Below are 26993 nucleotides of genomic sequence, written 5' to 3'. Positions count from 1 at the left end.
AGTATAGTGCTTTAATAAATTCAGTCGTTCTAAACCTGCGACTGCCTACTCATCTCTACACATGTTCCACGCCCCTGCATTTCATGATACAGTTGACGTCGGAAGTTTACATACACCTTAGCCAAATACATTTAAACTCAGTTTTTCACAATTCCTGACATTTAATCCAAGTAAAAATTCCATGTCTTAGGTCAGTTAAGATCACCACATGATTTTAAGAATATGAAATGTCAGAATAATTGTAGAGAGAATTGTTTATTTCAGCTTTTATTTCTTTCATCACATTCCCAGTGGGTCAGAAGTTTACATACACTCAATTAGTATTTGGTAGCCATTCCGTTAAATTGTTTAACTTGGGTCAAACGTTTCGGGTAGCCATCCACAAGCTTCCCACAATAAGTGGGTGAATTTTGGCCCATTCCTCCTGACAGAGCTGGTGTAACTGAGTCAGGTTTGTAGGCCTCCTTTCTCGCGCACACTTTTTCAGTTCTGCCCACAAATTTTCTATGGGATTGAGATCAGGGCTCTGTGATGGCCACTCCAATACCTTGACTTTGTTGTTCTTAAGCCATTTTGCCACAACTTTGGAAGTATGCTTGGGGTCATTGTCCATTTGGAAGACCCATTTGCGACCAAGCTTTAACTTCCTGACTGATGTCCTGAGATGTTGTTTCAATATATCCACATAATTTTCCTTCCTCATGATGCCATCTATTTTGTGGAGTGCAGCAGTCCCTCCTGCTGCAAAGCACCCCCACAACATGATGCTGCCACCTCCGTGCTTCACGGTTGGGATGATGTTTTTCGGCTTGCAAGCCTCCCCCTTTTTCCTCCAAACATAACGATGGTCATTATGGCCAAACAGTTCTATTTTTTGTTTCATCAGATCAGAGGACATTTCTCCAAAAAGTACCATCTTTGTCCCCATGTGCAGTTGCAAACAGTAGTCTGGCTTTTTTATGGCGGTTTTGGAGCAGGGGTTTCTTCATTGCTGAGTGGCCTTTCAGGTTATGTCGATACAGGGCTCGTTTTACTGTGGATATAGATACTTTTGTACCCGTTTCCTCCAGCATCTTCACAAGGTCCTTTGCTGTTGTTCTGGGATTGATTTGCACTTTTCGCACAACGTGTCTCCTTCCTGAGCGGTATGACAGCTGCGTGGTCCCATGGTGTTTATACCTGCGTATTATTGTTTGTACAGATGAATGTGGTACCTTCAGGTGTTTGGAAATTTCTCCCAAGGATGAACCAGACTTGTGGAGGTCTACAAATTTTTTTCTGAGGTCTTGGCTGATTTCTCTTGATTTCCCCATGATGTCAAGCAAAGAGGCACTGAGTTTGAAGGTAGGCCTTGAAATACATCCACAGGTACACCTCCAATTGACTCAAATTATGCCAATTAGCCTATCAGTAGCTTCTAAAGCCATGACATAATTTTCTGGAATTTTCCAAGCTGTTTAAAGGCACCATCAACTTAGTGTATGTAAACTTCTGACCCACTGGAATTGTGATACAGTGAATTATAAGTGAAATAATCTGTCTGTAAACAATTGTTGGAAAAATTACTTTTTTTATGCACAAAGTAGATGTCCTAACCGACTTACCAAAACTATAGTTTGTTAACAAGAAATTTGTGGAGTGGTTGAAAAATGAGTTTTAATGACTCCAACCTAAGTGTATGTAAACTTCTGACTTCAACTGTATAATTTGAATAGGAGATAAGAGAGAACCAACAAACATTGAAAAGCAAAAAGCAACATTCACAGAATCAACAAGAGGTTAATTTGAGGAACATTGGTCAAGAAAGAGAAATCCAATGCAGGTTATCTGTTTGAAAGACTTTATTAGACCGACAGACAGACAGACAGACAGACGGACAAACTAAGACAGACAGACGGAAAAACTATGACAGACAGACGGACGGACAAATTAAGAAAGACAGACAGATGGACAAACTAAGAAAGACAGACAGATGGACAAACTAAGACAGACGGAAAAACTATGACAGACAGACAGACAAAGTAAGACAGACAGACAGACAAACTAAGACAGACAAACATACAGACAGACGGACAAACTAAGATAGACAGACTAAAACAGACAGACAAACTGAGACAGACAGACGGACGGACAAACTAAGACAGACGGACGGACAAACTAAGACAGACAGACTAAGACAGACAGACAAACTAAGACAGACAGACAAACTAAGACAGACAGACAGACAGATAGTCTATAAAAAGAGTGCAGTACACAGATGTGTAGCAGTGGAGGAACAGGAGGCTTGATATCAACGAAGAGTAGTCCGAAATCAAGATGACTGTAACGGTTTCTCTCCTCCTCTTCGTCTGAAGAGGAGGAGTAGGGATCGGACCAAAACGCAGCGGTGTATGAAGACATAATGAAGATTTATTAAAGCAAAGACGAACACGAAAAAAACACTTGAAAGATTACAAAACAACAAAACGACGTAGACAGACCTGAACATGAGAACTTACAAATTAACACGAAGAATGCACGAACAGGAACAGACTAACCAAACGAACGAAAACGAAACAGTCCCGTGTGGTGCGACAGACACAGGAACAATCACCCACAAACAAACAGTGAGAACAGCCTACCTTAATATGGTTCTCAATCAGAGGAAACGTCAAACACCTGCCTCTAATTGAGAACCATATCAGGCAACACATTTAACCCAACATAGAAACACATAACATAGACTACCCACCCCAACTCACGTCCTGACCAACTAAACACATACAAAAACAAGGAAAACAGGTCAGGAACGTGACAATGACGACCGTCTGAGAGCTAGTCTCGATACCACTCCTTGTTATGCTACAATGTTATGTTTTAACAACCAATCAGTAATCGGGCACAAAATCGAGCTGCATATTGAACTTTGAGATTACCGAAAGGCCAGTCTCTTCGGCCTATGAAACGGGGTACAAGAAGTGAAATGTTACCCAGGCTATCTGACAGCAGCATACAGAAACATACTGTAGTTTGGTAAAGTCTGTAGTTTAGTCATCGTTTATTTTCCATTTATTTACTTTATTAAAATGAAATAAAAGACAGAAACAAGAGAAAGTCTGAAAGTGTCACTTGTGTTAAAAATCAGTATGTTAGAAACGATGCCAGTGGTTGATAAACAGAGTTATTACAAGGACAGCTAGAAGCAGGGTGAGTTTGGTGTTAGGAGAACAGGCTGGCAGCGGTAGCTCAGTGAGAAACAAGGTGCTGACGGGAGGAGAGAAACTGGCCGTGGTACTGTGTGTGTGTGTGGAGATTAACTTGTCCACTGAAGCATAATACCAAGGATGTTGGTGAGACAAGAGACAGAGAGACAGAGAGGGAATGACAGAGAGAGAGAAAGAGAGATAGAGAGCGAAAGAGAGATAGAGAGGGAATGAGAGATAGAGAGAGAAAGAGAGATAGAGAGGGAATGAGAGAAAGAGAGAGAGAGAAAGAGAGGGAATGAGAGAAAGAGAGAGAGAGAAAGAGATGGAATGAGAGAGAGAGAGAAAGAGGGGGAATGAGAGAGAAAGAGAGAGAGAAAGAGATGGAATGAGAGAGAGAGAGAAAGAGAGGGAATTAGAGAGAGAGAGAGAAAGAGATGGAATGAGAGAGAGAGAGAAAGAGAGGGAATTAGAGAGCGAGAGGGGGAATGAGAGAGAGAGGGAATGAGAGCGAGAGAGAGAGGCTACACTATTGGACATAAATTGGGTCAAGTAACTTTGTGGAAGGGTGAGTATGTAAACTATGTTCATTAATAAATAAAAAGAGTATGTGTGTCTAAGAAGAACCATGGCGTGTCCATGTGGTAAAATATTATGGCTACTAACAATATGCACCATTTCCAGGAACAACATGTGCGTATCAGACATCAGAAAAGGACAGACAGGTGTGTGTGTGATAGCACTCAGAACACAGGAGTGATGGTGGCTGATAATGGGCCTCTGTACGCCTATGTAGATATTCCATTAAAATTCTGCCGTTTCCAGCCTCTGTACGCCTATGTAGATATTCCATTAAAAATCAGCCGTTTCCCGCTACAATAGTCATTTACAACATTAACAATGTCTGCACTGTATTTCTGATCAATTTGATGTTATTTTAAGGGACAAAAAAAGTTTTTCTTTCAAAAACAAGGACATTTCTAAGTGACCCCAAACTTTTCAATGGTAGTGTATGTCTGATGTTACTCTGTCAGTACACATGTATATCTGATGTTACTCTGTCAGTACACATGTATATCTGATGTTACTCTGTCAGTACACATATATATCTGATGTTACTCTGTCAGTACACATGTGTATCTGATGTTACTCTGTCAGTACACATGTATATCTGATGTTACTCTGTCAGTACACATGTATATCTGATGTTACTCTGTCAGTACACATGTATATCTGATGTTACTCTGTCAGTACACATGTGTATCTGATGTTACTCTGTCAGTACACATGTATATCTGATGTTACTCTGTCAGTACACATATATATCTGATGTTACTCTGTCAGTACACATGTATATCTGATGTTACTCTGTCAGTACACATATATATCTGATGTTACTCTGTCAGTACACATGTATATCTGATGTTACTCTGTCAGTACACATATATATCTGATGTTACTCTGTCAGTACACATGTATATCTGATGTTACTCTGTCAGTACACATATATATCTGCATAGTGATTGTGTGTCTGTGCATCTGTGTGGGTGGAGGCATCTTTCTAATCCTTTAGTCCTCTAGGCTCAGTAACCCAGTCAGAGCTGGAGGGAGAGGACTTATGCTGGCGACAGTGGAGCACCCTAACCCATATTTTGATGGAGGGGTGGTGGGAGCCAGGAGAGAGTCCACAGGGTTTCCTACAGGGGCCTCCAGGCTGAAGGACATTTGGCAGTGGTAGTGGTGATTAGAGATGGTACTGGGGGGGGGGGGGAGAGGTGCAGAGAAGCAGAAGAACAGCTGACACTGGGGAGGCGGATTCATCTAATTCTCTGTAGCATGGGTTGAGGAAAGACAAGAGAGGAGAGAGAGTGAGTGAGAGAAGCGAGGAGAGGAGCGAGAAGAGGAGAGCAGAGGAGAGAGGAGAGAGGAGAGGAGCGAGAAGAGGAGAGCAGAGCGGAGAGAGGAGAGGAGAGCAGAGAGGAGAGGAGACAAGAGAGGAGAGAGAAGAGCAGAGGGGAGTGAGGAGAGAGGAGAGGAGAGAGAAGAGGAGAGCAGAGAGAAGAGAGAGGAGAGAGCAGAGAGGAGTGAGGAGAGAGGAGAGAAGAGCGAGAGGAGAGAGGAGAGCGGAGAGAAGGGAGAAGAGAGAAGAGAGGAGAGGAGAGAAGAGAGGAGAGGAGAGAGGAGAGAGGAGAGAGGAGAGAGGAGAGAGGAGAGAGGAGGACAGAGGAGAGGACAGAGGAGAGAGGAGAGCAGAGAGAAGGGAGAAGAGAGGACAGAGGAGAAGAGAGGAGAGAGGAGAGAAGGGAGAAGAGAGGAGAGAAGAGCAAATAGAGCAGAGCAGAGGAGAGGAGAGAAAGGAGAAGAGAGGAGAAAAAAGAGAAGAGCAAAGAGAGAAGGGAGGAGAGAGGAGAGCAGAGGGAAAAAAGGAATAAAAAGTTGAGAATTAAGAAATGTAGGAATTAAGAAAAAGAGGACGAGAGCGAAAGAGAAAGACAGACAGAAAGACCGACAGAGAGTGACAGTCAGACAAAGAGAGTGACAGAGAGATGGAGGGATGATGGAATGAGACAGAGAGAGATGGAGGGATGATCCAAAAGAAATGGAGGAGAGTATGTGAGTGAGTATGATTAGGAGTAGGGGAACATGGTGCATGGTGGGTAAGAGGGCAATGGGGAAGAGAACAAGAGTGCTGGTTAGTAAAGCAATCCCAACCGGACCAGATCTGTCACCTCCAACCCATCCCCTCCCCAGAACCAGATCTGTCAACTCCAACAGATCCCCTCCCCTGTACCAGATCTGTCAACTCCAACAGATCCCCTCCCCAGAACCAGATCTGTCAACTCCAACAGATCCCCTCCCCAGAACCAGATCTGTCACCTCCAACCCATCCCCTCCCCAGAACTAGATCTGTCAACTCCAACAGATCCCCTCCCCAGAACCAGATCTGTCAACTCCAACAGATCCCCTCCCCTGTACCAGATCTGTCAACTCCAACAGATCCCCTCCCCTGTACCAGATCTGTCAACTCCAACAGATCCCCTCCCCTGTACCAGATCTGTCAACTCCAACAGATCCCCTCCCCTGTACCAGATCTGTCAACTCCAACAGATCCCCTCCCCTGTACCAGATCTGTCAACTCCAACCCATCCCCTCCCCAGATCTGTCAACTCCAACAGATCCCCTCCCCTGTACCAGATCTGTCAACTCCAACAGATCCCCTCCCCTGTACCAGATCTGTCAACTCCAACAGATCCCCTCCCCTGTACCAGATCTGTCAACTCCAACAGATCCCCTCCCCTGTACCAGATCTGTCAACTCCAACAGATCCCCTCCCCTGTACCAGATCTGTCAACTCCAACAGATCCCCTCCCCTGTACCAGATCAGTCAACTCCAACAGATCCCCTCCCCTGTACCAGATCTGTCAACTCCAACAGATCCCCTCCCCTGTACCAGATCTGTCAACTCCAACCCATCCCCTCCCCAGATCTGTCAACTCCAACAGATCCCCTCCCCTGTACCAGATCTGTCAACTCCAACAGATCCCCTCCCCTGTACCAGATCTGTCAACTCCAACCCATCCCCTCCCCAGATCTGTCAACTCCAACAGATCCCCTCCCCTGTACTAGATCTGTCAACTCCAGACCATCCCCTCCCCAGAACCAGATCTGTCAACTCCAACAGATCCCCTGCCCTGTACCAGATCTGTCAACTCCAGACCAGACCATCCCCTCCCCAGAACCAGATCTGTCAACTCCAGCCCATCAACTCCCCAGAACCAGATCTGTCAACTCCAGACCATCCCCACCCCAGTACCAGATCTGTCAACTCCAGACCAGACCATCCCCTCCCCAGAACCAGATCTGTCAACTCCAACCCATCACCTCCCCAGAACCAGATCTGTCAACTCCAGACCAGACCATCCCCTCCCCTGAACCAGATCTGTCAACTCCAACAGATCCCCTCCCCTGTACCAGATCTGTCAACTCCAGACCATCCCCTCCCCAGAACCAGATCTGTCAACTCCAACAGATCCCCTCCCCAGAACCAGATCTGTCAACTCCAACCCATCACCTCCCCAGAACCAGATCTGTCAACTCCAACAGATCCCCTCCCCAGAACCAGATCTGTCAACTCCAACAGATCCCCTCCCCAGAACCAGATCTGTCAACTCCAACAGATCCCCTCCCCTGTACCAGATCTGTCAACTCCAGACCATCCCCTCCCCAGAACCAGATCTGTCAACTCCAACAGATCCCCTCCCCTGTACCAGATCTGTCAACTCCAGACCAGACCATCCCCTCCCCAGAACCAGATCTGTCAACTCCAACCCATCAACTCCCCAGAACCAGATCTGTCAACTCCAGACCATCCCCACCCCAGTACCAGATCTGTCAACTCCAGACCATCCCCTCCCCCATACCAGATCTGTCAACTCCAACAGATCCCCTCCCCTGTACCAGATCTGTCAACTCCAGACCATCACCTCCCCCTCCCCAGATCTGTCAACTCCAACCCATCCCCTCCCCAGATCTGTCAACTCCAACAGATCCCCTCCCTCGTACCAGATCTGTCAACTCCAGACCATCACCTCCCCAGCCTTCTTACTATGCAGTAACATACATGCATCGCAGCCAGCGGCATCATGCTGCAGATATACACGCAGGCGTATACGTATGAATAACCACAGACACAAACACACTCCTCATGGCTCTCAAGCTTAGGGTTCCTGGGGCCTCTGTCTCTACATTCCTAATTCTCTGACCTAGTTACTACTTACAGTGCCTTGCGAAAGTATTCACCCCCCTTGGCATTTTTCCTATTTTATTGCCTTACAACCTGGAATTAAAATAGATTTTTTGGGGGGGTTTGTATCATTTGATTTACACAACATGCCTACCACTTTGAAGATACAAAATATTTTTTATTGTGAAACAAATAAGAAATAAGACAAACAAACAGAAAACGTGAGCGTGCATAACTATAAATCCCCCCAAAGTCAATACTTTGTAGAGCCACCTTTTGCAGCAATTACAGCTGGAAGTCTCTTGGGGTATGTCTCTATAAGCTTGGCACATCTAGCCAATGGGATTTTTTGCCATTCTTCAAGGCAAAACTGCTCCAGCTCCTTCAAGTTGGATGGGTTCCGCTGGTGTACAGCAATCTTTAAGTCATACCACAGATTCTCAATTGGATTGAGGTCTGGGCTTTGACTAGGCCATTCCAAGATATTTAAATGTTTCCCTTTAAACCACTTGAGTGTTGCTTTAGCATTATGCTCAGGGTCATTGTCCTGCTGGAAGGTGAACTTAGGTCCCAGTCTCAAATCTCTGGAAGACAAACAGGTTTCCCTCAAGAATTTCCCTGTGTTTAGCATCACTCCTTCAATTCTGACCAGTTTCCCAGTCCCTGCCGATGAAAAACACCCCACCATGCTTCACTGTCACCATGCTTCACTGTGGGGATGATGTTCTCGGGGTGATGAGAGGTGTTGGGTTTGTGCCAGGCATAGCGTTTTCCTTGATGGCCAAAAAGCTCAATTTTAGTCTCATCTGACCAGAGTACCTTCTTCCATATGTTTGGGGAGTCTCCCACATGCCTTTTGGTAACACCAAACGTGTATGCATATTTTTTTCTTTAAGCAATTACTTTTTTTCTGGCCACTTCCGTAAAGCCCAGCTCTGTGGAGTGTACGGCTTAAAGTGGTCCTATGGACAGATACTCCGATCTCTGCTGTGGAGCTTTGCAGCTCCCTAAAGGGTTATCTTTGGTCTCTTTGTTGCCTCTCTGATTAATGCCCTCCTTGCCTGGTCTGTGAGTTTTGGTGAGCGGCCCTCTCTTGGCAGGTTTGTTGTCGTGCCATATTCATATCCATTTTTCAATAATGGATTTAATGGTGCTCCGTGGGATGTTCAAAGTTTCAAATTTGACCATTTTCCTGAAAATGTATGGAGTAAAAAGTACACTATTTTCTTTAAGAATGTAGTGGAGTAAAAGTTGTCAGAAATATAAATAATAAAGTAAAGTACAGATACCCCCGAAAAACGACTCAATAGTACTTTAAAGTATGTTTACTTAAGTACTTTACACCACTGGCGAGGATGCTTAGCTATTGTTTCTACTGCTGATTGCCACTTTAAAGTCCCAGTGCAGTCAAAAATGTGATTTTCCACCGGCCACAAGCTCTATACTCTTATACAGCTCAACCTGGGCTGAAGGGAGAGAGAGTTGTACTGTATTTCTGTGGTAAGTATGTTGGTGTAGAAGAGCAAAAAGGTTTGGGTGCATCAGACTAAGCATTTCCTCATCTTGGTCAGTAGTTCAAGAAAGGAGAATGTGAAGTGGATTGCAATGCTCAGAATGGCAAAGGAATTAGAATGATAAAATGGAAGCAAAGAAATCTGAAGACAAAGAAAGAAAACAACTGTACAAAACACACACCGGTGTTCCCCCTATATGCATTTAGCAGCGGCGCACAGTCACTGCTAAATCGTGGCCTCCACATAAAAAAGTATTTGGGGAAACAACTGACAGGAAGTGGAATTCCCCTTACACTGTTGAAATGTATGAAATATCTGCAGACCTACAGTGCAAGTTAGTGGGTAATTAGAAGGGCTGCTCAATAGGAGAATACAGAGGCAGCGTTAGTCTCCCTCCAGTTGGTTAATTACATTTACATTTACATTTTACATTTTAGTCATTTAGCAGACGCTCTTATCCAGAGCGACTTACAAATTGGAAAGTTCATATATATTCATCCTGGTCCCCCCGTGGGGAATGAACCCACAACCCTGGCGTTGCAAGCGCCATGCTCTACCAACTGAGCCACACGGGACCGTGTGGCTCAGTTGGTAGAGCATGGCGCTTGCAATTACCTCAGAGGAGAAGGAGGATCAGACACTAATGAAGCTTCCATCAGATTATAAGAATACACTAGTAAAGGACTACTGATCTATTCACACAGAACCCCATTTCAGAAGGAAAGCTCAAAGCTGGTCAATTGAATTCAACTGGGACTACAAATGGATTAGAGAGCGGAGACAGATCTTCAGAACCTGGAACGATCCACGGAAGACCTTCAGAAACTGGAACAATCCACGCCTGCCCTACAGAACCTGAAACGACCCACGGCAGCCCTACAGAAACTGAAACGATCCACGGCAGCCCTACAGAACCTGAAACGATCCACGGCAGCCCTACAGAAACTGAAACGATCCAAGGCAGCCCTACAGAACCTGAAACGACCCATGCCAGCCCTACAGAACCTGAAACGATCCATGGCAGCCCTACAGAACCTGAAACGATCCACGGCAGACCTTCAGAACCTAAAACGATCCACGGCAGCCCTACAGAACCTGAAACGACCCATGCCAGCCCTACAGAACCTGAAACGATCCACGGCAGCCCTTCAGAACCTAAAACCATCCACGTCAGCCCTTTAGAACCTAAAACGATCCACGCCAGCCCTTCAGAACCTAAAACCATCCACGTCAGCCCTTCAGAACCTGAAACGATCCACGCTAGCCCTTCAGAAAGTGCAACGTGAATGTTCACAGAAACAGACTGTTTATTCACTTCAAGGTTCTTATACACAAAGCATCAATAAGAATCCAGACGATTCTATTGGTTTACTGTGGACATCCTCAGAGACAGGAGAAGGTAAAGATGTTTCTCTATAAACAGTAGAGAGGAAATTAAAGACAAATTAAAGGCCTTGTGCTCTTATGTGAGCATCACAGGATGTCGATGAACCTCAAAAAGTCCAACCAACATATAACTAACTTCACATCCTGACCTGAAAGTCCTTGGTTGACTATAAAATTATGAAAGGAGCAAACCCACACACACACCCACACACACCCAAAACACTCAAAACACTCAAAAGGAGAAATAAGTGAAATACGAGAAGCGAAGGACGAGGACACAGGAAGTAAAAGAGGATGGAGGGAAGTGAGGACGGTCAGGTGGTACTTTCAGAGTCGCCAAGGACAGAAGAATTATGGGAATTAACTCTTACCAGGTTTTTGTGCCCCTTGGGCGTTCTGCTCGCCATTCTCCAACACAGGGTTGGCATCTGTTCACACACACACACACACACGCACACGCACACGCACACGCACACGCACACACACACACACATTAGGCCAACTACCTATTAGCTTTCTGCTTGGACACACACATACACCCCAACAAGGCGTGTCAGTATGTTTATTTTACCAGGTAAACTGACTGAAAAAACATTGTCATTTACAGCAACAACCTGGGAAATAATTACAGGGGAGAGGAGAGGGATGAATGAGCCAATTGTAAACTGTAGATGATTAGGTGGCCATGATGGTATGAATTTAGCCAGGGCACCAGGGTTAACACCCCCCAAGGGCCATGGGATCTTTAGTGACCACAGAGAGTCAGGACACCTGTTTAATCTAAGAGACAGCACCCTACCGAGGGCAATGTCCCCAATCACTGCCCTGGGATATTTTTTTAGACCAGAGGAAAGAGTGCCTCATACTGGCCCTCCAACACCACTTCCAGCAGCATCTGGTCTCCCATCTAGGGACCGACCAGGACCAACCCTGCTTAGCTTCAGAGGTAAGCCAGCAGTGGGATGCAGGGCGGTATGCTGCTGGCCTGTGTCAGCTAAGAACTAACGCACATGGCATGATTACTGCCCACAGCACTTCTGAAGTTGACCATCATGGAAAACTGCACACACACACAGTCTGCAACTCTGAACAGATTGTCTGGACAATAGACATGGCCCAAAGCTGAGCCACCGTCTGCTGGACACACACACGCACAAACACAAACACACTCCACTAAAATCAGGCCACAGCCGCTGGACTGACACACTGTCAGATCCAAAACGGCAGGCCTTGTCCAGCTGTATGGCATTATCAGTCACTTATCTGGAGATGCTTACGTAAGGTTACGTAACATTACACACAAACATCCTGAGAGGAGAGCATCACCCTGAGAGGAGAGCATTACCCTGAGAGGGGAGCATTACCCTGAGAGGAGAGAATTATCCTGAGAGGAGAGCATTATCCTGAGAGGAGAGAATTATCCTGAGAGGAGAGCATTATCCTGAGAGGAGAGCATTACTCTGAGAGGAAATAATTTTCCTGAGAGGGGAGCATTACCCTGAGAGGAGAGCATTACCCTGAGAGGAGAGCATTACCCTGAGAGGGGAGCATTACCCTGAGAGGAGAGCATTACCCTGAGAGGAGAGTATTATCCTGAGAGAAAAGCGTGAGTCTTACACCTCAATACACCACGACCTCAGCCACCTCTCCTTCACTGAGCACGTCCCCTGGCTAGGAAGGATGTGCACTTGGAAGCCCGTAGGAGCATAAATTCTAAGTTATTCACTGTAGGCTAATTATCTTCTATAGTTTTATTTATTTAACCTTTATTTAACCAGGAAGGGCTCATTGAGATTTGAAATCTCTTTTTCAAGAGCATCCTGGCCAAGATAGGCAGCACCAAGTCATTACAAAAATTACAGACACACAACATGAAAAAATAGTAGTTGGTTAGCATGGCAGGTGTTCATTCAAATGTCCCATTGTCATCAATCAATCAATCAACCAACCAAACCAATCCCCTTCTCTTGCCCCATTAGGGTATTAATGACTGACCTCAATGACCTCCCTCATGCCCCCTCCCCATCCCCTCGTCCCCCCGACCCCTTGCCCTCCGGCCAGCTCACCTGCCCTGGTCCCATCACTGTCCAGCAGGGGGATGTAGTCTGTCTTGCCCACCGTCTCGCCCACCTGGTCATCGAAGGCCTCACACTCCAGCTGGGCCACAAAGTCTCTCTCTACCAGGCCCTCTGGACTCTCCTGGGGGACCCTGTCCGTCAGAGCATCACTCAGACTCAGGTCCAGCTCCTCCATGGTTCTGGAGGGAGGTGTGTGTGGGTGGGGTGGGGGCAGAGACAGGGACAAGCAGAGGCGTATGATTAGATATGGAATTTAAATGGGATGCAGGAAGGACAGTTTTGGATGGATGAAACATTTGAATGATATTCATAAATGTCATAACATACATAATACATAATACAATAGTTTATGATGTAGAGTTGTAAACATCAGTGTATGTTACATTTTAACTGTCCCAACAACTCAAATAGTATATTTAGCATCATTCATGACATCTCCCGACCAACATCCCACACAGAGCCAATGTCTGTAATGTAATGCCTTTCTGGGCCACCAGGGGTCAGCCTCTCTGTCTCTATCTAACACACTGTCTGTAATGTAATGCCATTCTGGGCCTCTAGGGGTCAGCCTCTCTGTCTCTATCTAACACACTGTCTGTAATGTAATGCCCTTCTGGGCCACCAGGGGTCAGCCTCTCTGTCTCTATCTAACACACTGTCTGTAATGTAATGCCCTTCTGGGCCACAAGGGGGCAGCCTCTATCTAACACACTGTCTGTAATGTAATGCCCTTCTGGGCCACCAGGGGTCAGCCTCTCTGTCTCTATCTAACACACTGTCTGTAATGTAATGCCATTCTGGGCCTCTAGGGGTCAGCCTCTCTGTCTCTATCTAACACACTGTCTGTAATGTAATGCCCTTCTGGGCCACCAGGGGTCAGCCTCTCTGTCTCTATCTAACACACTGTCTGTAATGTAATGCCCTTCTGGGCCACAAGGGGGAAGCCTCTATCTAACACACTGTCTGTAATGTAATGCCCTTCTGGGCCACCAGGGGTCAGCCTCTCTGCCTCTATCTAACACACTGTCTGTAATGTAATGCCCTTCTAGGCCACAAGGGGGCAGCCTCTCTGCTAGGCCCACACAGACATCCACGGATGTTCCGAACGAGAAAACAGCCCACTCTGTGCTAGGTTATACGGTGCTGTAGCGCTAGGGTAAACTACACAGACAGACAGACAGACAGACAGACAGACAGACAGAAAACGACCCACTCTGTGCTAGGTTATACGGTGCTGTAGCGCTAGGGTAAACTACACAGATAGACTGACAGACAGACAACGACCCACTCTGTGCTAGGTTATATGGTGCTGTAGTGCTAGGGTAAACTACACAGACAGACAGACAGACAGACAGACAGACAACAGCCCACTCTGTGCTAGGTTATATGGTGCTGTAGCGTTAGGGTAAACTACACAGACAGACAGACAGACACGCAGGGGAAAGGCTGGTTGATGATAGACACAGATATAGAGTCATGTGACCAGCGGACGCTGCAAGAATCTGCCAAGTCATACGGTGTCATCTTTCACCGACGTTGGAGGACTAATGACAGGTTCTCTCTCTCTCTCTCTCTCTCTCTCTCTCTCTCTCTCTCTCTCTCTCTCTCTCTCTCTCTCTCTCTCTCTATGTTTTCATTTCCCAACAGGCTGAGCCTGTCTGTCTCTATCTCTGTCTCTCTCTCTAATCTCTCCCCCATTCTTCCCTTTTTACACTGTCCCCTCCTCCCCCTGGTTTCCTCAATCAAGAAGATTAGGATAGCATGTGCCAATGGTGTATCAGAGAAATGGATTGGGTTTAGTGCTGAGCAGAGCAGCACACGTTCCAGCAAAACCTCCTTCCCTCCCTCTCTCTCTCTCCCTCCCTCCCTCCCTCCTCTCTCCCCCTCTCCTCCCTCCTTCCCTCTCTCCCTCCTTCCTCCTTCCCTCTCTCTCTCTCCCTCCTTCCCTCTCTCTCCCTCCCTCTCTCTCTCTCTCTCCCTCCCAGCCAGGCAGAACTCACACATCCAGTGCAGTGAGGACAGCTAACCCGGAGTACACTTCTCTAAATCGAACACCCCCCCCCCCCCTCTTTGAAATCTAACCTTCTCCCTCTCTTTGAAATCTTGAAATCTAACTTTCTCCCTCTCTTTGAAATCTTTGTCCCCTCTCTGCAGCTTTCCCTCTGTACACACTTTCACATTGTGTACGTACGTAAACAAAGAGTTTCCTAAGTCACCAGCCAGTGTACTACAGGGCTACAGTCTGTATGGTGGAGCCCTCCCTCTCTCTTTCTCTTTTCACAGAGCTGTGTATATATACTGAGTGTACTTTTGCCCTCAGAACATCCTCAGTTCGTTCGGGGCCTGGACTCCAAGGTTTCGAAAGCGTTCCACAGGGATGATGGCCAATGTTGACTCCAATGCTTCCCACAGTTGTGTCAAGTTGGCTGGATGTCATTTGGGTGGTGGACTATTCTTAATACACACAGGAAACTGTTCAGTGTGAAAAACCCAGCAGCGTTGCAGTTCCTGACACACTCAAAACAGTGCGTCTGGCACCTATTACCATACCCCATTCAAAGGCACTTCAATCTTTTGTCTTGCCCATTCACCCTCTGAATGACACACATACACAATCCATGTCTCTATTGTCTCGAGGCTTAAAAATCTTTCTTTAACCTGTCTCCTCCCCTTCATCTACACTGATTGAAGTGGATTTAACACGTGATATCAATAAGGGATCATATCTTTCACCTGGATTCATCTGGTCAGTCTGTCATGGAAAGAGCAGGTGTCCTTAATGTTTTGTCAGTGTATAAACACTATAACAGGCCAGGAGCGCCATCTGCTGGACAGTCTGGTAGGTGACTATATGGGCACTGAGGAACAAGGGAAACAACGCCTACCTTTTAGCCTTTTCACCCACAGGAGGTTGTTGGCACCTTAATTGGGGAGAAAGGCTCGTGGTAATGACTGGAGCAGAATAGGTGGAATGGTACCAAATACATCCAACACGTTTTCCATGTGTTTGATTCCATTCCATTTGCTCCGTTCCAGACATTATTATGAGTTGTCTTCCTCTCAGCAGCCTCCACTGATTTTCAGGTACTTCTCATTTGATAGCCCAGTCAATGTTACACTGTTGAGTCAATGACAAAGTGTATAGTATCGAGACTGGTTTTACACGGTCTGTAAATCAGAGGAGGCTGGTGGGAGGAGCTATAGGAGGTCAGGCTCATTGTAATGTCTGGAATGGAATCAATGGAACAGAGTCAAACATGTGATTTCATATGTCTGATACGGTTCTATTGATTCCATTCCAGACATTACAATGAGCCCCTCCTCCTACAGCTCCTCCCACCAGCCTCCACTGCTGTAAATGTTTTGTATTGTATTTACTGCAAACTAGATTTACCTCTGGAGCTATACAAATCAACTGAAACGTGAACATTCACAGTACAGTGTATGGGAGGATCCTGTAAGTTGCAGTAGTATAAACACGGTCTCCAGTAGAGAGGTTGTACCTCTCTCAGGATCCTGTAAGTTGCAGTAGTATACACACGGTCTCCAGTAGAGAGGGTGTACCTCTATCAGGATCCTGTAAGTTGCAGTAGTATAAACACGGTCTCCAGTAGAGAGGTTGTACCTCTCTCAGGATCCTGTAAGTTGCAGTAGTATACACACGGTCTCCAGTAGAGAGGGTGTACCTCTATCAGGATCCTGTAAGTTGCAGTAGTATAAACACGGTCTCCAGTAGAGAGGTTGTACCTCTCTCAGGATCCTGTAAGTTGCAGTAGTATACACACGGTCTCCAGTAGAGAGGTTGTACCTCTCTCAGGATCCTGTAAGTTGCAGTAGTATAAACACGGTCTCCAGTAGAGAGGTTGTACCTCTATCAGGATCCTGTAAGTTGCAGTAGTATACACACGGTCTCCAGTAGAGAGGGTGTACCTCTCTTGGGATCCTGTAAGTTGCAGTAGTATACACACGGTCTCCAGTAGAGAGGTTGTACCTCTATCAGGATCCTGTAAGTTGCAGTAGTATAAACACGGTCTCCAGTAGAGAGGTTGTACCTCTCTCAGGATCCTGTAAGTTGCAGTAGTATAAACACAGTCTCCAGTAGAGAGGGTGTACCTCTCTTGGGATCCTGTAAGTTGCAGTAGTATACACACGGTCTCCAGTAGAGAGGTTGTACCTCTATCAGGATCCTGTAAGTTGCAGTAGTATAAACACGGTCTCCAGTAGAGAGGGTGTACCTCTCTTGGGATCCTGTAAGTTGCAGTAGTATAAACACAGTCTCCAGTAGAGAGGTTGTACCTCTATCAGGATCCTGTAAGTTGCAGTAGTATAAACACGGTCTCCAGTAGAGAGGTTGTACGTCTCTCAGGATCCTGTAAGTTGCAGTAGTATAAACACGGTCTCCAGTAGAGAGGGTGTACCTCTATCAGGATCCTGTAAGTTGCAGTAGTATACACACGGTCTCCAGTAGAGAGGGTGTACCTCTCTTGGGATCCTGTAAGTTGCAGTAGTATAAACACAGTCTCCAGTAGAGAGGGTGTACCTCTCTTGGGATCCTGTAAGTTGCAGTAGTATACACACGGTCTCCAGTAGAGAGGGTGTACCTCTCTCAGGATCCTGTAAGTTGCAGTAGTATAAACACGGTCTCCAGTAGAGAGGGTGTACCTCTCTTGGGATCCTGTAAGTTGCAGTAGTATAAACACGGTCTCCAGTAGAGAGGGTGTACCTCTATCAGGATCCTGTAAGTTGCAGTAGTATACACACGGTCTCCAGTAGAGAGGGTGTACCTCTCTTGGGATCCTGTAAGTTGCAGTAGTATAAACACAGTCTCCAGTAGAGAGGGTGTACCTCTCTTGGGATCCTATAAGTTGCAGTAGTATAAACACGGTCTCCAGTAGAGAGGTTGTACCTCTCTCAGGATCCTGTAAGTTGCAGTAGTATACACACGGTCTCCAGTAGAGAGGGTGTACCTCTCTTGGGATCCTGTAAGTTGCAGTAGTATAAACACAGTCTCCAGTAGAGAGGGTGTACCTCTCTTGGGATCCTGTAAGTTGCAGTAGTATACACACGGTCTCCAGTAGAGAGGGTGTACCTCTCTTGGGATCCTGTAAGTTGCAGTAGTATAAACACGGTCTCCAGTAGAGAGGGTGTACCTCTATCAGGCCTTGGCTAACACCAGAAAGCCAGAGTGGTTAAAACAGTCCCCAGTTTCACTAGTAAAACCAGCCTCATGTCTGTGAGGGGAGAATAAGCCATGCCGCACCCACCAACGTTGCTTCAATGGAAGTGATGAGACCCAATATAACTCTAATGATGAGACCCAATATAACTCTAATGATGAGACCCAATATAACTCTAATGATGAGACCCAATATAACTCTAATGATGAGACCAAATATAACTAATGATGAGACCCAATATAACTCTAATGATGAGACCCAATATAACTCTAATGATGAGACCCAATATAACTCTAATGATGAGACCCAATATAACTCTAATGATGAGACCCAATATAACTCTAATGATGAGACCCAATATAACTCCAGCTTGTGGACCAATTCATTGCAGCTGGCTAGCTTGGCTTCTCTCACAATCATGGCATTTAAACTGACCTTGAATTGAAACTAGTGGAGTTTCTCTCGAAGTAAACAACACAAATGGTGTTGCTGTAGGTTCTGTAGGTTCTGGTTCTGATGAACCCGTTGGTGTGGCCACTCGGAAACCATTTTGTGTGTGTGTGCTCTGGCTGACATGAGGTTAATGCTATCGAACCTGCTACAACAGATCACTATAGTGTGTCAACAGACGGAGTAGCTGACATCTCACACAGGTGAGTCATAGAGAAATGTGAAACGACGATCAACAAAGCTGACATTCAACCGTGCTAAAAGGCAAAATGTAATTTAAGGAGGGGGAAAAAAACCAGCCCGTGAGATTCACAACTAAAATCCTCTAAAGCGAAAATCCAGATAAAGAAAGGTTTTTAAGGGCATTTCAAAACAGCCACAATAGCAGACAACGGGCCAAACCTGACGTAATGCCAATCAGGTAGCAGACAACAGGCCAAACCTGACGTAATGCCAATCAGGTAGCAGACAACAGGCCAAACCTGACATAATGCCAATCAGGTAGCAGACAACAGGCCAAACCTGACGTAATGCCAATCAGGTAGCAGACAACGGGCCAAACCTGACGTAATGCCAATCAGGTAGCAGACAACAGGCCAAACCTGACGTAATGCCAATCAGGTAGCAGACAACAGGCCAAACCTGACGTAATGCCAATCAGGTAGCAGACAACAGGCCAAACCTGACATAATGCCAATCAGGTAGCAGACAACAGGCCAAACCTGACGTAATGCCAATCAGGTAGCAGACAACAGGCCAAACCTGACATAATGCCAATCAGGTAGCAGACAACAGGCCAAACCTGACGTAATGCCAATCAGGTAGCAGACAACAGGCCAAACCTGACGTAATGCCAATCAGGTAGCAGACAACAGGCCAAACCTGACGTAATGCCAATCAGGTAGCAGACAACGGGCCAAACCTGACGTAATGCCAATCAGGTAGCAGACAACAGGCCAAACCTGACGTAATGCCAATCAGGTAGCAGACAACAGGCCAAACCTGACGTAATGCCAATCAGGTAGCAGACAACGGGCCAAACCTGACGTAATGCCAATCAGATAGCAGACAACAGGCCAAACCTGACGTAATGCCAATCAGATAGCAGACAACAGGCCAAACCTGACGTAATGCCAATCAGGATCTATGGACTAGGATGTTTTGAAGTGGCACTCCTACGTGTTGACTCGGCAGACATGGTGGATACTGCAGGTATTTAGTGTGCACTGTGTCCTATCTGGTGTGTGGGTTTTGCTATCCCCTTCCTGCCACCCTGGGCACAGCGCAATGCCAGGGCCGGTTGTAGAGAACCTCCTCTAGGTTGCAGAGACAGTTTGGCTGTTTTAAAGCTAATTTCCTGCAAAGCTACACATTTTGCCATGTGGCTGAGAGAAACATTTTAGTTTCAAAGCTAATTTCACGCAATTATACACATTTCGCCATGTGGCTGAGAGAATATTTGCAATTTTAAACCTAATTTCCTACCACTATACACATTTCTCCATGGCTTATGCCTTGATCTTATGGTATCTGAGTGACTCAAACATTATAACAAAATCAATAGGCCCCATGACATTTATGGAATTTTCGATTCTCCCTGACTGTCTAGTATTTATATGGGTGATTATTAGTTCATATATTAAAAAAAGAACTCCTTTATCTTTTGTACATATCTGGTTTACCTGAGCCACAACCCATGATCAGTTCAAAACATGAAATATAACTTTTAATAGAACCTTTCATTAATTACTGCAAATGTTGAAATAAATCCCCAAAATCCCCCAGACAAGACATCATGTTCTCTACTGAGCGGATAAAAGACAGCCGAGAGGAACTCTGACCTCTGATGTCATCATGTCACTTTCCAAAAGAGGTGATGACACTTCCTGGTTTAGCAGAACTCTGCATCTGTGCTGATCTAACCGTATCTCTGTGTGTGAGACTGACTGTTAAGGTTCTGCATCTGATCTAACCGTATCTCTCTGTGTGTGAGACTGACTATTAGCGTTCTGCATCTGATCTAACCGTATCTCTCTGTGTGTGAGACTGACTGTTAGCGTTCTGCATCTGATCTAACCGTATCTCTCTGTGTGTGAGACTGACTGTTAGCGTTCTCCATCTGATCTAACCGTATCTCTCTGTGTGTGAGACTGACTGTTAAGGTTCTGCATCTGATCTAACCGTATCTCTCTGTGTGTGAGACTGACTGTTAGCGTTCTGCATCTGATCTAACCGTATCTCTCTGTGTGAGACTGACTGTTAGCGTTCTGCATCTGATCTAACCGTATATCTCTGTGTGTGAGACTGACTGTTAGCGTTCTGCATCTGATCTAACCGTATCTCTCTGTGTGTGAGACTGACTGTTAGCGTTCTGCATCTGATCTAACCGTATCTCTCTGTGTGTGAGACTGACTGTTAGCGTTCTGCATCTGATCTAACCGTATCTCTCTGTGTGAGACTGACTGTTAGCGTTCTGCATCTGATCTAACCGTATCTCTCTGTGTGAGACTGACTGTTAGCGTTCTGCATCTGATCTAACCGTATCTCTCTGTGTGTGAGACTGACTGTTAGCGTTCTGCAACTGATCTAACCGTATCTCTCTCTGTGTGAGACTGACTGTTAGCGTTCTGCATCTGATCTAACCGTATCTCTCTGTGTGAGACTGACTGTTAGCGTTCTGGATCTGATCTAACCGTATCTCTCTGTGTGTGAGACTGACTGTTAGCGTTCTGCATCTGATCTAACCGTATCTCTCTGTGTGTGTGACTGACTGTTAGCGCTCTGGATCTGATCTAACCGTATCTCTCTGTGTGTGAGACTGACTGTTAGCGTTCTGCATCTGATCTAACCGTATCTCTCTGTGTGTGAGACTGACTGTTAGCGTTCTGCTACTGATCTAACCGTATCTCTCTGTGTGAGACTGACTGTTAGCGTTCTGCATCTGATCTAACCGTATCTCTCTGTGTGTGAGACTGACTGTATGAATGTTTGTGTGCAGTGACTCACACTCTGGCTGGCACCCAGTGGTCTTTGAATGTTTGAAAACAGCACTCATTCACCTTCCACTTTCACTTCAACAGGACTGGTCTCTGCCCCAGCCAACTGTGTGTGTGTGTTTGTGTGTGTGTGTGAGGCCCTGCACAGAGCTTTCTACTGATCTGCAGACAGCTGACACAGACCTGTTTCTACTTATCTGCAGACTGCTGACACGGGCCTGTTTCTACTGATCTGCAGACAGCTGACACGGGCCTGTTTCTACTTATCTGCAGACAGCTGACACGGACCTGTTTCTACTGATCTGCAGACAGCTGACACGGGCCTGTTTCTACTGGTCTACAGACAGCAGACACAGGCCTGTTTCTACTGATCTGCAGACAGCAGACACAGGCCTGTTTCTACTGATCTGCAGACAGCTGACACGAGCCTGTTTCTACTGATCTGCAGACAGCAGACACGGGCCTGTTTCTACTGATCTGCAGACAGCTGACACGGGCCTGTTTCTACTGATCTGCAGACAGCGGACACAGCCCTGTTTCTACTTATCTGTAGACAGCTGACACGGACCTGTTTCTATTGATCTACAGACAGCTGACACGGACCTGTTTCTACTGATCTGCAGACAGCAGACACGGGCCTGTTTCTACTGATCTGCAGACATGTGACACGGGCCTGTTTCTACTGATCTGCAGACAGCTGACACGGACCTGTTTCTACTGATCTGCAGACAGCAGACACGGACCTGTTTCTACTGATCTGCAGACATGTGACACGGGCCTGTTTCTACTGATCTGCAGACAGCAGACACGGGCCTGTTTCTACTGATCTGCAGACAGCAGACACGGGCCTGTTTCTACTGATCTGCAGACAGCAGACACGGGCCTGTTTCTACTGATCTGTAGACAGCTGACACGGGCCTGTTTCTCCATGCTGTTCACACATGACAAGATGGCTGAAATTACAAGCAGGTGGTTGGTTCCCTGTGTTTGTTTTTGTATTTATTATGGATCCCCATTAGTTCCTGTCAAGACAGCAGCTACTCTTCCTGGGGTTTATTAAAGATCCCCATTAGTTCCTGTCAAGACAGCAGCTACTCTCCCTGGGGTTTATCATGGATCCCCATTAGTTCCTGTCAAGGCAGCAGCTACTCTTCCTGGGGTTTATTATGGATCCCCATTAGTTCCTACCAAGACAGCAGCTACTCTCCCTGGGGTTTATCATGGATCCCCATTAGTTCCTACCAAGGCAGCAGCTACTCTTCCTGGGGTTTATTATGGAACCCCATTAGTTCCTGCCAAGGCAGCAGCTACTCTTCCTGGGGTTTATTAAGGATCCCCATTAGTTCCTGTCAAGACAGCAGCTACTCTCCCTGGGGTTTATCATGGATCCCCATTAGTTCCTGTCAAGGCAGCAGCTACTCTTCCTGGGGTTTATTATGGATCCCCATTAGTTCCTACCAAGGCAGCAGCTACTCTTCCTGGGGTTTATTATGGATCCCCATTAGTTCCTGTCAAGGCAGCAGCTATGCTTCCTGGGGTTTATTAAGGATCCCCATTAGTTCCTGTCAAGACAGCAGCTACTCTTCCTGGGGTTTATTAAGGATCCCCATTAGTTCCTGTCAAGAAAGCAGCTACTCTTCCTGGGGTTTATTAAGGATCCCCATTTAGTTTCTGTCAAGACAGCAGCTACTCTTCCTGGGGTTTATTAAGGATCCCCATTAGTTCCTGCCAAGGCAGCAGCTACTCTTCCTGGGGTTTATTAAGGATCCCCATTAGTTCCTGTCAAGGCAGCAGCTACTCTTCCTGGGGTTTATTAAGGATCCCCATTAGTTCCTGTCAAGGCAGCAGCTACTCTTCCTGGGGTTTATTAAGGATCCCCATTAGTTCCTGTCAAGACAGCAGCTACTCTTCCTGGGGTTTATTAAGGATCCCCATTAGTTCCTGCCAAGGCAGCAGCTACTCTTCCTGGGGTTTATTAAGGATCCCCATTAGTTCTTACCAAGGCAGCAGCTACTCTTCCTGGGGTTTATCATGGATCCCAATTAGTTCCTGTCAAGGCAGCAGCACCTCTTCCTGGGGTTTATTAAGGATCCCCATTAGTTCCTGCCAAGGCAGCAGCTACTCTTCCTGGGGTTTATTAAGGATCCCCATTAGTTCCTGCCAAGGCAGCAGCTACTCTTCCTGGGGTTTATTAAGGATCCCCATTAGTTCCTGTCAAGGCAGCAGCTACTCTTCCTGGGGTTTATTAAGGATCCCCATTAGTTCCTGTCAAGGCAGCAGCTACTCTTCCTGGGGTTTATTAAGGATCCCCATTAGTTCCTGTCAAGGCAGCAGCTACTCTTCCTGGGGTTTATTAAGGATCCCCATTAGTTCCTGCCAAGGCAGCAGCTACTCTTCCTGGGGTTTATTAAGGATCCCCATTAGTTCTTACCAAGGCAGCAGCTACTCTTCCTGGGGTTTATCATGGATCCCAATTAGTTCCTGTCAAGGCAGCAGCACCTCTTCCTGGGGTTTATTAAGGATCCCCATTAGTTCCTGCCAAGGCAGCAGCTACTCTTCCTGGGGTTTATTAAGGATCCCCATTAGTTCCTGCCAAGGCAGCAGCTACTCTTCCTGGGGTTTATTAAGGATCCCCATTAGTTCCTGTCAAGGCAGCAGCTACTCTTCCTGGGGTTTATTATGGATCCCCATTAGTTCCTACCAAGGCAGCAGCTACTCTTCCTGGGGTTTATTATGGATCCCCATTAGTTCCTGTCAAGGCAGCAGCTACGCTTCCTGGGGTTTATTAAGGATCCCCATTCGTTCCTGTCAAGACAGCAGCTACTCTTCCTGGGGTTTATTAAGGATCCCCATTAGTTCCTGTCAAGAAAGCAGCTACTCTTCCTGGGGTTTATTAAGGATCCCAATTAGTTTCTGTCAAGACAGCAGCTACTCTTCCTGGGATTTATTAAGGATCCCCATTAGTTCATGCCAAGGCAGCAGCTACTCTTCCTGGGGTTTATTAAGGATCCCCATTAGTTCCTACCAAGGCAGCAGCTACTCTTCCTGGGGTTTATTAAGGATCCCCATTAGTTCCTGTCAAGACAGCAGCTACTCTTCCTGGGGTTTATTAAGGATCCCCATTAGTTCCTGCCAAGGCAGCAGCTACTCTTCCTGGGGTTTATTAAGGATCCCCATTAGTTCTTACCAAGGCAGCAGCTACTCTTCCTGGGGTTTATGATGGATCCCAATTAGTTCCTGTCAAGGCAGCAGCACCTCTTCCTGGGGTTTATTAAGGATCCCCATTAGTTCCTGCCAAGGCAGCAGCTACTCTTCCTGGGGTTTATTAAGGATCCCCATTAGTTCCTGCCAAGGCAGCAGCTACTCTTCCCGGGGTTTATTATGGATCCCCATTAGTTCCTGCCAAGGCAGCAGCTACTCCTCCTGGGGTCCAGCAAAATTAAGGCAATTATACAATTTAAAAACACTACAATACATTCACAACAGATTTCACAACACAGTACTACCGCATATCTACAACACAAAATCCATGTGTACATGTGTGTATAGTGCGTATGTTATCATGTGTTTGTATGTATGTGTTGCTTCACAGTCCTCGGTGTTCCATAAGGTGTATTTTTATCTGTTTTTTAAATCTGATTCTACTGCTTGCATCAGTTACCTGATGTGGAATAGAGTTCCATGTAGTCATGGCTCTATGTAGTACTGTGTGCCTGCCTTAGTCTGTTCTGGACTTGGGGACTGGGAAGAGACCTCTGGTGGCATATCTTGTGGGGTATGCATGGGTGTCCAAGCTGTGTGCTAGTAGTTCAAACAGACAGCTCGGTGCATTCAACATGTCAATACCTCTCATAAATACAAGTAGTAATGAAGTCAATCTCTCCTCCATTTTGAGCCAGGAGAGATGTACATACATATTATTACTGTTAGCTCTCTGTTTACATCCAAAGGCCAGCCGTGCTGTCCTGTTCTGAGCCAATTGCAATTGCAAAGTCCCTCTTTGTGGCACCTGACAACACGACTGAACAGTAGTCTAGGTGCGACAAAACTAGAGCCTGTGGGATCTGCCTTGATGATAGTGGTGTTAAGAAGCAGCATACCACCCTGCATACCACTGCTGGCTTGCTTCTGAAGCTAAGCAGGGTTGGTCCTGGTCAGTCCCTGGATGGGAGACCAGATGCTGCTGGAAGTGGTATTGGAGGGCCAGTAGGAGGCACTCTTTCCTCTGGTCTAATAAAATATCCCAATGCCCCAGGGCAGTGATTGGGGACACTGCCCTGTGTGTAGGGTGCCGTCTTTCGGATGGGACGTTAAACGGGTGTCCTGACTCTCTGAGGTCATTAAAGATCCCATGGCACTTATCGTAAGAGTAGGGGTGTTAACCCCGGTGTCCTGGCTAAATTCCCAATCTGGCCCTCAAACCATCATGGTCACCTAATAATCCCCAGTTTACAATTGGCTCATTCATCCCCCTCCTCTCCCCTGAAACTATTCCCCAGGTCGTTGCTGCAAATGAGAACGTGTTCTCAGTCAACTTACCTGGTAAAATAATGGTAAAAAAAGAAAAAAAAAAAAAGAAGGCAGAGCAGTGCTTTATTATGGACAGACTTCTCACCATCTTAGCTACTGTTGAATCAATATGTTTTGACCATGACAGGTTACATTCCAGGGTTACTCCAAGTAGTTTAGTCACCTCAACTTGCTTAATTTCCACATTATTCATTACAAGATGTAGTTGAGGTTTAGGGTTTAGTGAATGATTTGTTTCAAATACAATGCTTTTCGTTTTTTTTTTTTTTTTAATGGGACAGGGGCTCAAAGGGATTCGAAAGTCTTAAGTACCGACGTAGAGGAAGAAGGCAGGCGAACCGAGAACGCTTCTTCTCCTTCTTTCTGGTTCCCGACACGCATCCATTTACGCTCACCTGGGGTCGAACAATGAGCAGCCATTTTGTGGTTCAAGCTAGTAGAGGGGTGCAGTGGTGGAAACTGATCCTAGTCCAGGAAGGCTCCATTATAATCCTCTTGGATGTTTTGCCAGGAAGCATTTGAAGATAACGATAGTATTTATTCATGATGAGTAATAATGCTTTCTTAAGCTGCATCAAGTTCAATACATTTTTCACAAATGAATGTATCCATCAGACCTTTCACCGTGACAACAACAAACATATACATTTAATAGCAAACGAGTCCCCAGCAGATTTAAAGGAGTTAGATGCTCCCTCCATGGCCGCGGACGTCCCCCACCATCCCCACGCACAACTGTGTTGTTGTCTCTGTGTGTGTGTGTGTGTGTGTGTGTGTGTGTGTGTGTGTGTGTGTGTGTGTGTGTGTGTGTGTGTGTGTGTGTGTGTGTGTGTGTGTGTGTGTGTGTGTGTGTGCCATCAGTGGGCCGGGCCATGCCTGGGATTCCCCGGTGTGACCACAGTCCTCCTACTATAGGCCGGTGACTCAGAGAAGCCT

At 46.2% G+C, this 26993-nt stretch overlaps 1 protein-coding gene across 1 annotated transcript in view; it reads right to left on the bottom strand.

Annotated features, from left to right (window-relative positions):
• Positions 1–26993, bottom strand: part of LOC129823013 (microtubule-associated protein 2-like) — a 171985-nt gene that overhangs the window by 116455 nt on the left and 28537 nt on the right. Inside the window, exons 2-3 of the mRNA XM_055881675.1 lie at positions 12893–13083; positions 11198–11254 (exon numbers count right to left, since the gene is read on the bottom strand). Of these exons, the coding sequence (XP_055737650.1) occupies positions 11198–11254; positions 12893–13079 (244 nt within the window). The 5' untranslated portion in view covers positions 13080–13083. The remainder of the gene's footprint in view (positions 1–11197; positions 11255–12892; positions 13084–26993) is intronic.

This window comes from Salvelinus fontinalis, chromosome 25 (genome assembly GCF_029448725.1).
Source record: "Salvelinus fontinalis isolate EN_2023a chromosome 25, ASM2944872v1, whole genome shotgun sequence".
NCBI lineage: Eukaryota > Metazoa > Chordata > Actinopteri > Salmoniformes > Salmonidae > Salvelinus > Salvelinus fontinalis.
Note: the sequence above shows the minus strand (reverse complement) of the source record. Positions and strands in the feature narration are given on the sequence as shown.